Source organism: Phaethon aethereus, assembly GCF_964289735.1.
Source record: "Phaethon aethereus genome assembly, chromosome: 6".
Taxonomy (NCBI): Eukaryota; Metazoa; Chordata; class Aves; order Phaethontiformes; family Phaethontidae; genus Phaethon; species Phaethon aethereus.
Window position 1 is genome coordinate 28,417,711 of NC_138580.1, and position 17,240 is coordinate 28,434,950.

Below are 17,240 nucleotides of genomic sequence, written 5' to 3' on the forward strand. Positions count from 1 at the left end.
TGACATGTTGAATAAAAGCAGGATTGCTTTTCTAAGAAAAAATCTGTTATAAAATTAATAACTACTTGTCACAATTTACATGCATATCCAAATGAGTAAGCAGATGCTTCCTACTGTGATTTGAAAAGGGCTTCCTCCTGCTTTAGGCACTTTTCACAGTTAAGAATTAGGAATTTTGGTCTCTAGTTCCTGTGTGGAAATATTTAAAAATCTTTCTAATATATTTATGATGTTTTCCTATGCAGCCCAGCACAAACATTTCCAGTGTGCTATGACTCAGTACTTTTTTTGAAGTGGCAGAAATACAATGAAAGCCTGTTCCTCATAGTATTTTGGCAGAAAACAACTCTGTGGGCTGGTGTTGGCAACACCACAGTCTAAGAATAGGGCATTTCTCAGGCAGAAAGTTGTTGAATTTGGACATAAGTTAGGTTTGCCTAGGCGTAAAGAAGCCACTGTCTTCAGGGAAAGGAATAATTTGGAAATGCTTACCCTACAAGTTAGAGTGCATTAATGTCTACCAAAATAATTATTTCCTGTGAGGGCTACTCAGAATGAAGTAATCTCAAAGAATATATTCCATTGTATGAGCGAGGTCGCTAGGCAGCCTCTCCGACACTTCCTCAAAGGGGCTCTCATTGTACAGAGTGCTCTATTCTAGTTTCAATTGTTCATAAACATGAGTAATGCTTCCTTCCAAGTTTGTGTAAATGGGAAGAACTGTAAATGGATGGTGCTTCACTGTACATGTACCATGCTGATAGCACTCCTACTATCTTTACAAAATGTAGCATTTGGGTGAGACAAAAAGTAGCAGAACAATGAGGAAGTGAAAGAGTTTAAGCTTCAAAAAATGGGCATGATCATGAGACAGCCTTAAAACTTAATATTCTGTGTGGAACCTGGGCTGCCCTGGTTCTGCTGAACCCAGTGGAGGCAGAATTGTTTTCTCTAGCTAAGGGTTTACCCATAAATAGAGGCTATGTAGATTGTTCTCTACAAATAAAGGCAATGCAGACAATTCCCTGGAAACGCCAGCTACAGCATTCCCTTACTATGGGTAACGTTTGCCAAGTGACTCCAGTGTCTAGACCACCAGTTTGATTTCATTCTTATTTCACCCCAGGGCTCTGGTTTCCTGATTATCCATGCTGTTCACGTGCTGCTTTTGGCAGCCATAGTTTTGGTCAATTATTTCTCTCCAAAAGGAAATGCTGGCACAGTTGGCAGACCAGCAGATCATATTGGCTGTGTACCTCCCAAGCTTGGACTCCCGCTCTATGTGACTGCGTTCAACACAGCCCCAGAAAGCCTTCCTCCCTCAGCAGCCCTCTACAGACCCTCAGACCTGGCAGGACCTGTGACACTCCACCTTGTCCTCAATTAAGAAAGCACAATCCTAGCAGACAGAAATCTTGTTACTAATATTTAGGGATCTATGTAACTTCTCTGGACAAACTGTAGACAGCCAGGTCTGGAAGCTGTCTTTTTGCACAAAGGTGAAACCTGAATTTGTCTGCTCAAGATTTCTAGGTCTTAAGTTCTTTGGAAGATGCTTCCTCTTATTTAAAACTCTTGTAATATTCCTGCAGTGCTCATTCATTTCTTTTGTTTTTAGCAGGATAAAGGAGAGGGAAAGAAATTCTCTCCCTCTTAAAGAATGAGGCATTCTGAACTGCCTTATATACAGGACACCACTGCTTTGTTGCCATATCCTTCATGTCTTTACTGGCTATTTTCCAACTTTTCTCATATCCCTCTCCTTAGGAGGGACAGAAGATCACTGGCCTGTTACTCACTGCAGAAATGGAAGAGCTAGCCCAGCTCCCTGCAGCTGCCTGGCAGCAGCTCTAAAACAGAACCTGAGAAGAGCTAAGGATTATTGTTCCAGGGTCTCTCTGTTCTACCAGACCCAAGCACCAGGTCCTCAGCTGAAGTAAACTGGAACAATTTTGTCAACTTCAGTGGTAATGTGCCGGGGTCTCACTCACCTTTTCTACCTGAGAGAAACAAGGAGCAGGTGGTGCAGTTAACAGGAATTATTCTCCCTCTAACCTTAATCTGAAAACTCTTTTATCACAGAACATTTGGCGTATACGTACTCACCCGTGGGCTTTATTTCAGGTGTTCCTACCTAAACATGTGACCTCTACTGAAGCAGCAGCCGTATGTCATCTTACAGGCAGGTGATAGATGGAGTTAATCATGCAGCTTTGAGCCATTCCCTCTCTATCCATTAATCCACATCCTTTGAGACTTGTTCTAACAGTCCAAACCAGGAATAGGTACAACCAAAAGAAATCATTACAACTTTAAAACTCAGATGAGATTTTTAACTTGAAAAAATGGAATGTGCATGTGTGAACTCCTGCCCCTTTCCCAACAAACACTAATGAACAGCTTCCAGCTATTGACATTAAAAATATTCAGCCTGTCAGGTAAATGTTTCTTTCCCCAAATAGGGAAGGCTTCCCTCAAGCTCTCTCTCAAATCTATATGTGTTTGATGGTAGTGCTTAGTCCTATATTAGTGACACATTTATGGGCTGCTATCTTGAGGGCTGGAAACAAAAATTTCACATCTTTCCAAAAAAGAAAGCTCCCTTTCCACTGTGACATGTCATATTAAGCTCTGGTCCTGGAAGGCAGTTGTAACATTTTAAAGTACACAAAACCAACTTAAAAGTCCCTCTGAAGGAGTATATTGATTTTGCCTTTTAAGTGTGATAGTTGTACTGTGGTATGAAAGCATCTGAATTCACAGAAAGAAGGGCGTGAAAAGGCTGACAACACAGTGAAAATTCATGCGTGTGCAAGGGAAACAACAACATGGAACAGAGGCCATCAGAAAGCCAATCAGACCTTGGAAGCTAGAGAGCACAGGGCTACTTGTAGAGGTTCCTAGCTCTGCCACTAACCTGAGGTATGTCCTTGGGCATGTCTCTTCACCCTGCTGTGATTCCAGTCCCCATCTGTGAAGTGAAGATAACAACATGTAACTTTATGAAGTGCTTCAGCTGACAAATGCAACATAACTCCTTAGGGTTAGCTTACTGGACACGGCAGGGGGTGAATAGCATAGATTATTTCTTGTCTCCCTAGTGAGAAGTAACACGACTATTTGTTAAACTCTTTCTGTCACCCCACTTCTACATCTCTACGGCAGCTAGTTAAAGCATATTCTCCTTGTAATAAAGATGTGAAAGAAACAGCCTTCCATCTGTATCAAGTACGTATAACTCTATTCATAACAAATCATTACTTACAGCAGCAATGGGAGAGTAAAGATGTTTTAAGATTTGCAGTTGTAGGAAACAAAGCATTTACTCAAGCAGTTGTCAACATACAAGCGTGCAGAACAAGCAGAATAAAGCCACCTAGACTACTTGCTCAAGGTCTGTGTTATGATTCTTCATGGTGGGGAAGAAAGAGGAAGATTCTCTCAGCCAACTGTTAAATTCAATCTTTGTATGGAGTTGCAGGAGAGTCCAGGGACTTAAAAGTTAATTGTCTATAGTAGTTACACGGAAATTAGACCAGAGTCCTCTGGAATAAGTGAACGATAGTATATTGTTGTATTACTCTTTTAGTATGCATGTACGTTTTTATTTGCCTGAGAACAGGAGTATGTGCTGGGAACAATCATGGCACTATACAACTTCCAGTGATTGAAGGGAGACTTCATTTATTTTAAAATTAGCTTCTAAACTGAATACTTGGCTCAGGATTTGTGGGTGATTACTTCCTCATTCTTTAACATAAAGGCAAGCTAGCAGCCTTGCTTGGGATTTCTTGGGTGTCTTTTAAAGATATCCAGATAATCCTCTGAGAAACCATACTAGATCATATCAGCATTTCTCTCAAACTTACATCACAGCTCCTGTCAGTGCTTGGTTTTCTAACAGTAGGTATGAAAAGCTACAATCAAATACCTGGACTGTTATTTTATTTACATACTGTGACAAGTAAAAAGCCCGAGCCCATAGCCTAAATTCTTGTGTACCCTGAAAACCCACTCACAAACCTCTCATTTACTTCTCTTGGACTGCAATTTCAGCCATTTTGTGATTGGATGGAAAACTTCTTTTCCCCAAACATGGCCAAATTGCATTTTTAGCTCTTTCAGTGCTCTCTAAGCTCTATTTCCACTGAAATTATAATGTTAGTCTGGATTTCCATCACTGTGACAGCAAGCAGAGCCTGTCTGCCAGCATACAGACAGACTCAACAGACTGAAATCTGAATCAAAAATGGGGTCAGAATAGGAGTGAATGGTGCCCGAATTAATGTTATTGCAGAACACCCTCGGGTAATGCTCGGGGTATAGAAGGAAAGATACTTAGGGAGGTGAGAGAATAATGAAAAATTAAGAGTGAAGGCATATTGGGGGACATTTCCAGTTTTATTTTTTCCTAGATGAACTTCTATGTGGTTTGTCCTAAGTGCAGCTTAGCTGAAAAGATATTGTGCTGAAAGCTACAATATCTTCTTCCTCTACCCTCATGACAACTTTTGCAACAGAAAAAGATCATACATGTGATGTGACTAAGTCAGGTGTTTAAGGGATTGGAAACGAACTGTTTAAATTAGAGCAAGAACTGCAATTTGGAGAAGGAAAGGAACCATACTCTCAGGAACACAGTGATGATTTGTGCCCTTTTAAAATCCTAGAAAACCAAGAAGTGCAGATGAGCCAAGAGCTATTTTGGGGGAAAAAAAATGCCCTTCCTTACTCCAGGGATCAAAGAGGAAACCATTAGGCAAAACTAAAATCATGACTGAAAGACCAGAGTCTCTGGAAAAAGCAATACTGGTACCACTGTTCAGCACAGAGAGAAATGATACATCACAGCTTGGACTCTAAAGGCCACAGTGGATAATTTCTCTTCCCTCTCTTGTATTCCACCAGTCCAGTCCCTGTTTGCAATCAGTTCCTTGGTTTGTCCTCACCATGGCAGAGGCACACGGGGAGCAATAACGGATGGAAGGGAATAAATAGGTCCATGGCCACACTGAAAAGAGTGCACACTGTTCCCTCTTGGGTTTTGTTAGTGGTATTCCTAGAGTCTCTTCCCACACAACTGTTTCCAAAATCAGGTTTCCGTCTGAATGGTGCCCCTTTGCCAACATATGCCAGTGAAATGAATGGCAGTAGCTCGCTCTCTGCAATATACTCTGCTAATTTTGTGATGAGGGGAGAATGTACCCTCTGTGCATTTCCAGTCCGTACCCCAAATACAGAAAGGATCTGAGAGCCAGGATGCAGAAGCATGCAGCAGGATCAATAGACATCGTGTAGGCTCAGTTACCTGAGCCAGAAGATGTGACAACAGTGGTTTTTATCTCTGAGACAGGGCAGTTCAGCAAAAAGATACTGAATTTTGTAACTTTGTTGGGGGATTCTCACTTCAAGTTAAGATGAGACTATTGCTTCATTGATAACTGCAGGTACGCTCATATGAGACAAAAAAAGTTTCAGAATATTTATCTAGAAACCACAAAAGTGGGCCAAGAAAGAGAGAATCTGACTTTTTTTCTCTTTTTATTTTTTAAGTACAAGGAAATTCCAAAATTTTCAGTATTGCAGGCAATTTACACCGATTACAAAACAAAAGAATACTGTTAAAATTCCTAGACTGCAAATGGATATACCAGCTAAAGCTGCTCTTAGCTTGCGTACAAAATTTCTGATAAAACATGGCCTTAAGACCTCAGATACTAAGGGAAAAGGAAGAACAGTTTGTGGCTCCTCATCCTTTTCTACAGCAGACCAATTTTCTTGAAAGTCTTCCTGCTAAACACCTCCCCTTTTCTCTCAAATAAATCACAGATAATGACAGACATCGATACATATTTCTACTTTGGTGGACAAAAGTAAATAGTTAATAACCAGAGTTCCTCACAGTTATAAATGCCATTAACTGGCTCTCACAATCCTGCTGTTTTAAGGGGGTAGGTGATGTTGAGCTTGCAGGGCAAAGAGTGAGCATTTACCAGATGAGTCGAAGAGTAAACTTTAAATCAGAAGACCTGTAGTGAAAGCACTGATTGAGAAGTGTGCTTGCTGCTTGCTGCCTTTATTTAGATGTCAATTGGATTACAGTTGCGCTCATTTATAACTTGGGATATTTTTCAAAAAGGAAAGGTATACCAGATCACTGTTTCTTGCACAGTTTGTTCTGCATTTAGGTGGCAAGCAGATGCAGAAAAATGAAAATGAACAAACTTAGATCATCTACTGCCAAAATACGTCAGTGCTCCCAGGGGCTGGGAAGGCAGGCAGAAGCAAGCCAGTAGGCCAAGACAGGAAGGTTTCTGCTTCTAGAAGTGAGGAGAGATGGAGCTTCCTGAGCACACAACTTCCTGAGGGGCCAAGTTTGGCCACCAGGAACTTGGAAACTGCTGTTCGCTTCTACCATGATGACAGCAACAGCGTATGGCTGTATGTTCTCTCGGTAAAGAAGCCATGTCGCATCTCTAGGGAAGAGCCCCAAACACAAGCACACATCTTGCAACACAGGGACAAGAGTCCCTATTTTGAAAGGCGGGCTTCCACTACCTTTTAGGCGTTACTGAGCTTTGCAGAGGCAACTTGCTAAGGCTAAAGGGATCAAACAATTTAACTTCCTGTTCAAGTGTTCCCATTACTGTGGTTTAACTCAGCTGTGTATCATGTGCTGCAGAGGGAGGAGGAGAGAAGTTGTGTGAGCAACCGAGGGTGCAGCCTGGCCCCACGGGGAAGGAAGGCTGGGGCTGGTGGCACGGGGCCCTGGGAGACGTGACAGTACCTGGAGGGGGTGGGGACAAAGCGTCGGGCCCACCATCAGCACCATGCTGCTGGGGATCCTCGTGGTGCTCTGCTTCATCCCCACTGCCGATGTAACAGGTAACAATGCCCCCCATCTCGATTCTTTCCACAATTTTTCCTCTCTTTGCTCATCGGGAGGAGAAGATCTAGTATAGCTTTGAATTAATTTTGCACAAATTATTCTGTGTTTGGATGAAATGGGAGAGACAGAGCATGCTGCTAATACTGCACATGGATCAACTTGATACAACGAAGAGGCTGATCTTTTTCCTGCCACAGGTATCCCTCCAAGATAAGAGCCAAGAGGTTTCTTTTAATTTAACTTCTCTTTAGATGCATCTGGAAATTGCATGCATAGATAGAGGGGGGTTTATTTCACCTTCCCTATGGGCTTTAAAGATTTTGCCTTCTTTTGGGGAGTAGAGAGGCTGTGCAGATCTGGTGCCAAGGGCCTCTCTCGGAGCAGCCTCTCCACCACCCCCAAGTCTTCTGTGCAAAGCTCCGGGTCCCACCATGGCCTGGCTCGGTGTGATGGGCTGTGGAGCTGAGCCCACCCACATCCTCACAGAGCTAGCAAATAAAAGGACCAAAAACGGAGTTGCTTACTGTGCTCAAAGACGGGAGGATGGGAATTGCCAAGTCTCTGATTTTTGCATTGTTTAGTAGTTTATTAATACTTACTAGATATCTACCTTCTTTCTGAAAAGATCTTCAACACAAAAAATGTCTATTTGTGACTTTGAAATTAGTGAATCTTTCTGAATCTTCAGTTGTTGTGATTAAGGGTATTTGTCTTGGTGTTGTCTTGCTGATGCAGTGTTTGTATGTTCAGAGTTAACACATCTTTCCAAGGGATACATCAAAATGCAAAGCAAGGGAAGAGATGCTGGCTTTTGCTAGGATAATCTTGAGACAGACAATTTTTCAAACCGCTGGCCTGTGAACTGTTGTTACTGGGTCTTCTTCAAATATCAGTGTTTTGTATTTTACAGGGAAGTTACAGATAGGATCAAAAATCTAACATATATAACATGTCTAAAGAGTTGCTTTTTTAATATGAGAGATACAATCGAATCTATTTTTTCCTTATTTCTGACTTATTTTTCTATACTTCTTTTCCTCAGTGAAGGCATTGTAAGTTGCATGACACCGTGATCCACATTGCTTTAAGAGATCATAAACTTTTTCTTCCTTGTCCTTTTCCCATGTTCATAATTTTGCGTTTGCAATATCATAATTATTTCCACAGCGGGCCCCCGGGTTGTCAGAGAAGACACTGATTCCAGGAGGGGATAAGTATCACCAGTGGGTTAGCAGTTTTAAAAAACATTTCCATGAGGTGTGAACAGCTTTTAAGCAACTGTTTTGAATTGCAACAAAATAAAATATAGTATGTGGTTATCAGACACAGGGGTTTTGCCATGACTCTATAGACATTTATACACTTGCTGCGCATGAAGAACTTGAGTTTCTCCAATAACTTCACTGAGACTGTTCAACTGCTTCAAGAGAAGCACATGAGGTCACTTGCTTCTCAGGGCTCTCATCTTTTTCCCCTGTCTTTTCTCCACCTCTTCATTTTGATTGAGATGATTGATCCTTAGTACATGGAAAACATTAAGGCAGGTCAAAACCCTGCAGGACTCCCTCAAGCCGCAAAGTGTATTGTAGGCCTTAGGTATTTTATTTTGGGGAAGACAACAGAATTTGTCCTGTTCTGCTGTTGTTAGACCGTACCAGTGAGTACTGCAGGTTGCATTTGGATCATGGAAAGGGACTTAGAAGATCAGCTTGTTCATTCCTCTTTTGCAGAAACACTGACATTTACAAAGTTTGTCTTCCCCACCTTCTTGTTGGCTAAAAAATTACCTTGCTATGGTCTGTCTGAGGGGCAGCTAGATCAAGTTGCCTGTCCTATGTATTTTGTGAAATAAATAATATAAGCAGGTTCCCACTGCAGTGTACCACAAATGACCTCATCTTTTTACCATCCGCATAACTTTCTGGCTTACGGTCTCTGGGTGTTAAAATCAAGCTCTAACGCACTAAGGTTACCAGAGTGCAGAAGATGTATGAAGGCAAGGTTAGCCGAGATTAGGATGACATCAACAAATTCTTGTTTAAAAAAAAAAAAAATCACAAACTGACAAGAAACCCCCCTGTGCTCACACTGGGGTTGATTAAAGCAAGAGCGTCACCGGGGCTTTATGTAGTACTATGCTTCCTGCAGTCCTCGCACCAAAGTAGGAAAGATTAGCAGAAAGCAAGTCTATAACGGCTAGAAGAGGCAGATCCGTCCAGCTGCACATTATACACACAGCTGGGTGACCTAAATCCAAAGTAAAAGAGGAAGACCCTTGTACCTGTGAAAGAAGAGTAAAGGTAATTGAACAACAGACCAGCAGCAGCGAGAATGAAATAGCTTTGTGTATAACGTAGCTGTGTTTCTTTCTGCTTGTGGATTAAATAAACTCCTTTCAGGTTTTCCCCTATCCCCCCAGGGAGTTAAGTGGGACACTACCGTGCTTATAGAAATCCCAACTTATCCCAGAATCCTTGCTCTGGCAAATAGCTCTTTGAAGTCAACTGGCATGGAAAAGGCAAAATATTTTTAGCAGAGTATTTTTTCCAAGAGCTGATGATGATTCATGGAAAGTTCTGGAAAAAAAAAAGACCCTCAAAATAGTTATTTTCCATACTTTGTCATCTCTATTTCACTTTCTTGGCAAATAAGAAAGAAAGGAAAAAAACATCAATGATGTTTTGCTTGCATCAGGGGTCCATGATTAGAGAGTCAGTATTTTACACATATTATAGATGGATGGCATTTTTTTTCATGATGCAAAAACCCCTCACATGTCATTATAACAAACGTCTAGCACAACAAATAAGGTATAAAAAAAGCTTAACAAACATTTAGAGATCATACACACCATTGCATATAAATCCTAAGATCCTGAGAAAGCTTGCAGCCTGTGCACACTGACTTAAATGACTTTACATTTTTAGATTTCACAGCTTTTTGAAACTGTAGACAATAATTTTTCGTAACTGCCATTTTCTTGGCTGGGTAAGGCCAAGATATAGATATTTATGACTATGCAGCATGACTGAACACAGCTCTGGAAATGGCAATCATAACCCTATTTAGGGGAAAGCATACACTAATGGAAACACATACTAAATGTTTCAGAGTTTCACCATTTTAATAAACCCAAAGCGACACTTACGAGAAAAACTGTCTCTGTGAAGGCAAAAGCAGCCTCAGCTCATGTTTGTTCAGAATGGTCCAGATCCTACTACAAATATATTATCAAATCCTATTCAGATCACAAGTGAAGTAAGCGATGTTTTCCCTTACTCTGTTTTCCCCGTGAAACTAATACATTTTTGGCATGATTGACTTTCTTCAATTAAAAAAACATCCAAGCCTGGAGGAGAAGGATGACAGCAGGGCCCGTCTGACACGCCTGTGGGGTAAGCCTGCCTTGCCCCTGCTGGCACTGCAGCCCAACCAATTCATGTGGTCCTAGTTAGTTCCTATAAATGAAAAACAAAAGATCTCCCTCAATCAATTTAGATTTGAACTAGTAGAGCCCCTTTGTGAAAATGGATTTGGGTGCTTATCTTAAATGATGTAGGAGCAGTCTTCGTTTAATAATCCACAGGTAAACTTTTTTTCCCACTGCTCAGCCATCCTGCATCCCAACATCAGCAGCATGGGGCTGGGTTATCAACACGCAGCCTGCACGGCAAGGCAAACAGACCAGACCATAAATTCAAGATGTGGAAGTAAGTTGAAGGAACTTATATTTTTAGGTGGGGTATCAAAAGAGACTGGTCGCCACTTAGCACAATATCATGGCAAGGACATAAATAGCCCAAAGCTGTGGTTAAATAGCGGAGCTCAAAGGCATGAAGCTACATACTAAACGTCAGGAATCCAGATCATCTGACAACAGCAAAAGGTGGGGGTAAGTCACTGGGGTCTGCAGGTGGGTCTAAATAACATTAGGAGGTGGTCCCTCAGTGATGAGATTTTCAGTGTTCTTTGTGTTTCCTCTGGCCATAGCAAAAAATCTGACCAGGCTAAGCAATAAACATCTCTTAGTTTTCTGTACGTACTTGTAGTGAAAAACAGACACGTATTTTTCCGAAGTGTAATGTTTCTGCAAGTGTCTGTTACGGGATGCCTATTTTGGTTGTAAACTCTGAGACAAAAAAGGTCTCTACTGAAGGTGTGTTCAGTCCCTGTGACAATCAGGGTTGTAGTGGTGGGCACTACCGCAGTGCAAATCAGAAGGATAACTCTGTCTCAAGTGAGATGTGTAGAATTCTGCTGTGCTAAAGGTAGAACAATTCTACCACAGACTTCCACATTGCCACTTAGGCCAAAGATCAGTTTTCTGGACAACAAAAATAAGATCAAATATCTTGTTTTTAAGGGGTGGAATCCAAACCCCACCCCTTACTAGAATGCCTTATAAGTCTATGCAAGAGCTTTTGTCGGAAAATGCTGATTCGATGAAACTGAAATGTTTTGCTGAAATGTCTTCATTTCGATGAAAATTTACCACAGGCAGCACCTCAAGTAGAAACTTGCCTTGTCTGTTATTAACCTGCTGCTCAGTTCCAGGATTCCAAGATCTGTGTCTCTTTCTGCTGAAAAGCCTGGAAGTGTTCGTCCTTCATAAAAAAAAAAGTTTCACAGTGTTTGTGTTCCCTGCAAACATGGGATTTCAGAGCTGTGAGGAGCTCTGCTTCACCCCCATGCTAATGATGTTGAACAGAGAGACATGAGGAGGGTGGACTACAATCTTTCTTTGCTAAAGACGAGGCAGTAGGGCATTCCCTGTCTCATGTCTTCCTGCTCTCATGAGAAGAAAGGGCTAGTAAACAAGACTTTCAGTGAGAAAATTAGCAACTTCAGCAGTTTCATGGGTTGGGCTGGTAACTGGAGAACTTGTTAGCTGTGGGTTGTTTTTACTGCCCACACCCTACCACTGGTCCTGGCCATCTCACACATCTCTTTGCAGTTACTTTACTCCCTGGATCACGTTCAGCCCAAAGGAGTATCCTAGACAAGAGATTGGGGTACTCCATCTTCTTGTGCAGGTGTGAACATGATAAATGTAGCCATTTGGTCCTAAATACTGTTAAACACAGTGAAATACTTATTTTCTGGGCATTCTGGATCTGGCCTCCTTCCAACTCCATTTCCCTTACTAGTCTTTCTTAAGTCTCATCAGACGGATTAAGTAGAAAGAATATAGGTTTTGCAGCAGATTTTGAGGACAAGAGACACAATTGTCATTCTCACAACCACAGCAATTCTCAGGGATCTATAAAAAGCTACTAAGACCTCATATGACTTGAGCTTGCATGAAGACTTACGCAGTCGTATACACACACAAAAGGGCTGTCCTTAGTTCTGCCACGTTCCTAGCTTAAAAAGCAAAACTCCCTTCCTCTTACATAGGGGCCATCATTTGAAAAGTAGGTCCTCATTTGTACCGGATGATTTTTCTTGGAAGAAGTTGTCTTTCTGCATAGTCCTTGCAGTGTTTCATTGTTTGGCAGATGGTAGCACAGAGGTCTAGATGTCAGAAAATATTTCCTGTTTATATATCAGTCTGGTCAATTCAAATTTAATTACACCTTCATGTGACACGTATTTTTGCAGGCCATTCAAGTGCTAAGTGCCAGTGCAGGGTCAAATGAATCAGCTCCTGAGACCTTTGAGAGATGAAGAATCTACTACAGCTGCTAGCTAGAGAATTACTTATTTTACATTAAAATGATAGCAGTTTATGCTTTTAGTGCTCATCGTCCAAGGTCCAAACCCTTGAAATGGTTCAGCAAATTCCACCTGCAAACTCTTCAAGTCTGTCCTTGGATTAAAAAGCAAATGTATAAATAATAATATCTTATCTGACTGCTAAACTAAGCATTTAATTCACAGTATTTTCCCTCCATAATGTCCCCTGGGATTCTGCTTGCTAAGGAAAGGAAGGACTAAGGTGGCCTTATATATACACACATGCACACACATGCAGACTAGCCTTCTGAGCCCTGACATTAAATCTTAATCAGATGGGCCACTTTCTGTACTGGTGTTCTGACTCTGAAGAAGAACACTCTTGACCTCACAGTCTCCCCTAGTGACTATGTAATTATTTATATAGAGGGGGATTGCTGCAACAGGAGCTCCTGTGAGAAACTGCTTCTGCAGCCTGGTGGTTATGTACTCCCTAGCAGGGAGTGTCAGCAGGGGACAGGAGATACGAAGACTTGCATGGAAGGATGTGTGGTTCTGGAGTCTCATACTGTATTTTAAACAACTGTTTTTCTCACTTTCTCCCCTCCCTTCCAGAAAATAAGATTTTAGTGGCTCAGAGTCCTTTGCTCACTGTAGCTAACAAAACTGCAACTCTAGTCTGCAACTACACATACAATGGAACGGGGAAGGAATTTCGAGCTTCGCTGCACAAAGGAACAGACAGCGCAGTTGAAGTTTGCTTTATTTCATGGAACATGACCAAAATTAGCAGTAGTTCAAATAAAGAATTTAACTGCCAGGGGATTCATGATAAAGACAAAGTCATCTTCAATCTTTGGAATATGAGTGCCAGCCAAACTGACATCTACTTCTGCAAAATTGAGGCCATGTATCCACCCCCATATGTCTACAATGAGAAGAGCAATGGGACTGTCATTCACGTGAAAGGTAAGTTGGGAAATCTCAATAGGCCAGTATCCTCCCTGTACACACTCCCTACATGATGGCTTAAGGCAGTTTGTTTCCTAAAAAAAAAAAAAAAAAAAGTCTGGTTGCCTGGTAAAACTCATTCCTGCTCCTGATGTCTTGAAGAAGACATCTTAAAATGATGATGAATACAAATAGTGCATGGGAACAAGGAGTAAATAAACAGAGATTGAGGTTTTTGCTTTCAGGTACTTAAAGTTTTCTTTGTTCTTTTCCTTAAAGAGACACCCATCCAGACACAAGAGCCTCAGTCTGCAATTTCTTTGTGGATAATGGTGGCAGTGACTGGAGTTCTCACTTTCTACAGTATGCTAATAACTGCAGTTTTTATTAACCACTGGGTAAGAATCTACTATTTTCCTTTGCTCTATACGCTCTTTGTCCCTGCTTCACTTCTCAGGCTATACTTGCCATGTTTACCACAAACTCATGTTTATCACTGATACCCCTCTCTTCAGGATCACAGTGCTCCTTCACCCCAGCTATATTTGCACACCCATGCTATGTCCCAAAAGAACTGAAACACCACATTCTCTCTAGGTCAGCAGTCAGGCCTCTGCAGTAGAGTCCTAAAGTAAATAGTAATGCCGTAGCATTGGCAGTGCCCTGCACACCAGCAATACTGGGACACTGTTTCTAGCTCTTCCAATTGTCCCTGTCAGGGAAACCTAGCCCTACAAGCATTCCTGGCAAAACCCTTTGAGACTGTACTGACAGAGGAGCTCACTTAGAGTAAAACAATCTTTAGGGATCCCTCAGTTGGCCCAAGAACATCTGCACTGATGTCTTGTGCCTATCCAACAATTCCCTTGAGCACCTACTATTTCTGGCAGGTTGACTGCAAGGGAATAGGAGCACTGGGATCTCAGTGGTCCCTCATCTGCCCCTATTCATTAACCCTAAGAGAGCCAAGACAGTCTTTTGGCTCATTATTTTCACTTTCTAGTCTCTCTGGAGAGTTGGCTGGCCCAGGTCACATTCGGTTCTGCCTGCTGGAGTGAAGGGGAGTGAGGCGTGATGTAGAAGCAGCAGATGGACATCTTGCTAGACAAGTCTTAGGACTGTGATCTCCCAGAGCTGATTTACACTACTTACTCCATGTGGGAAAGACTTGAACAATGACTAGAGAGAGTTCTGTTCCTTGAACTCTGTCTTTCCCCTGTATCTTTGTTGTTGAATAGTGATTTTCAACATACTGTGAGGTAGTCTGTATAAAGGACCCAGAGTGCCTGACATGTTAAATGTTGCATGTATACAGAAAATCACTCTCACTGCTAGCTGAAGCTTGAGATCTATTAAGTTTCACAAAAATACACTTGCTCAATATACATCTATTTCTAACGGAAAACAGACAAATGGGGCATTGCCATAGGAAAATGCAAAGGCAGGTTAAGTGGTCCTTCTTTGTGCCTTATTGTAGAGGAGAGCTGAGAGGAATACAGCAAACAGCTGCTGGTGTTACAGTGCTGTGCCCTGATGAGATACTGTAGCTCCAAATCCATCATTTACAATCTGAACCATTTTCTCTCTGCTGTATTTGTTTGGTATCTAGTGGCTACACTCTTTGCTACTAACATGTCTGCCCCCAGCAAGAGCGATAAGGCTGCATTGCGATGTGTGCTGTTTGCTGCATTGGTTTTTACCTGCTGTTATCACTGCTGGTGGTATTCTCCTGATAATATGTGCTTTGAGTGTGTATTTAGAGTGTGGCTGAATGTAAATACAGCTGCCTAGAAGACATTGTGAATTGTAAAAAAATGTCCTAAAGTATGATACTTGACAGCCATGGCAAGCCTGTTTCACCTGCATTCCTGAAAGCATACTGTTCTGCCTTCCCTAGAGGAAAACTACTTTCCTCTCCCAAAGTAGCAGTCTTTGATCCTGGAACAGTCCAGCACTCATTCATGCTAGCAAAATGTCCTTCTCCCATGCAAAATTGCCTCTAAGGTGGATTAAAAATCCTGTATTATATATAATCCATATATACATTATGTATATGAACACATACAGGTAAAGCTTTCATGTCTAATGATTTACATGCATTGACTGTATTGCATGGCTTAAGCATGCAATGTAACTTACATTCACCACCTTGCACATATATAACATTAATATAAAAAAGCTTAAAATGTTTCATAGTAACCGCCCCGCTCTGCATGTACAGCATAATTCAGCCATCAGATTTTCTAATGCAAACCTCCTCCAGTTCCACAGCTTCACAAGTATATTGCAGCATATGCAAATATTTACATACATAGGAAGGAAATTTCAGTAAAAAAGAGACTGCAAAAGAAGGTATGATCAGTAGTAAGAAAAAAGCATGGAAGCACTTTACCTCGCCCCTGATCGATAAAGCCTTAAGCTACACAAAACCACCAACCTTGGGCACAGCCTGCAGCAGTCAGAGGTTCAAATGCTGCTGTAGCCACAAACTTCCTCTGTGACTATAGGCACATTATTTCACCTGTCTTCTGCTATTCTTATTTCTGAAAGAGGCGATGCCTCCCTTGTCTCACAGCGGCATTATAAGGCAGGAATTCAACAGTGGAAATAAGATTTTTGAGGCCCAGAGAGTGAGACAGATAAAAGATTAACATCAGCTCTGATTCTTTTGTCCCTTCAAGGAAGGCTCAAAACAACATACACATTGTGTGTTCCTTCTGTAAATGGTAGGCAAACCAAATACACATAGCCTTAGCTGATTTTTCCTGCTCTTATTCTGCTCGAGTTAAGCTAATTTCTTTTTTCATCCCGACAAATGAGGTCAGCCTTCACTGCTCAGACTGTATTGTTTGTGCTGAGTCATTCCACAGCTGAGAATTGATGGTGAGAGGCATCAGTTTGTATCCTTGGTTTGCAGCATTCTTTTACCTGGAGAGCTAACACTGTAAATCTCTCAGCAGATAAGCTGGAGACTTACATTCAGGTTGGGCAAATTCCATAGATTATTTTATGAGAACATGTGTTCTAATTCTTCTGTAAATGTATTTAAACCTGAGGCTGTCTTATAAATACGCCTGCTTCCCTGAACCAGGACCTAGGGACAGAACTGTCAGAAGTTAGTATGAGAGTTGGGTGAGACAATTTGTTAACTCAAAGAAGAAAAAATTAATCAAATCCATTATTAACTTTTCTCAGGTCTCATTAACAGTCAAAACCCCTCTGCTCAAAGGATCCCTGCTCTCCCTCTTCTTCTCCCTTTTCGAAAGTTCACCCCAGGTGGGACAGACTAATTGCAGAAATGTTTTCACACTTCTCCCTCCACAGCAAAAATCCAAAAAGAATATGTACCATCAGAGTGACTACATGAACATGACTCCCCGGCACCCACCATACCAGAAGAACAAGGGTTACCCATCCTATGCGCCAACACGAGACTACACTGCGTATCGGTCCTGGCAGCCGTGATACCCACCAGCTGACCCACCAGTAGCCTTGTGTGCTTCTAGGCAGTCACTTGCTCTTGGACATGGAAGGAGAGCCTCTTATATTCTCATCACATTTGTTGTTATTGATCATGGATACCTACACCATAGCAAGTACTGGCTAAATTTTGATATTATACTAAAAGAAAAAACAAACAAACAGACATAAAAGGGGGGGTCAGGGAAGTAAGAAAGAATTGTTTTCCTCGGTGGCTGAAAATGAGATACAACTGGTATTTAGT

At 41.6% G+C, this 17,240-nt stretch overlaps 1 protein-coding gene across 1 annotated transcript; it reads left to right on the top strand.

Moving 5' to 3' along the window:
• Positions 1–6,821: 6,821 nt before the first annotated feature.
• Positions 6,822–16,981, top strand: CD28 (CD28 molecule; the record flags this gene model as incomplete). Its single annotated transcript, XM_082001781.1, has 4 exons — positions 6,822–6,885; positions 13,181–13,534; positions 13,796–13,914; positions 16,841–16,981. The coding sequence occupies exons 1-4, from the start codon at positions 6,831–6,833 to the stop codon at positions 16,979–16,981; spliced, it is 669 nt and encodes a 222-aa protein (XP_081857907.1). The 5' UTR covers positions 6,822–6,830.
• Between the last annotated feature and the right edge of the window lie 259 nt (positions 16,982–17,240).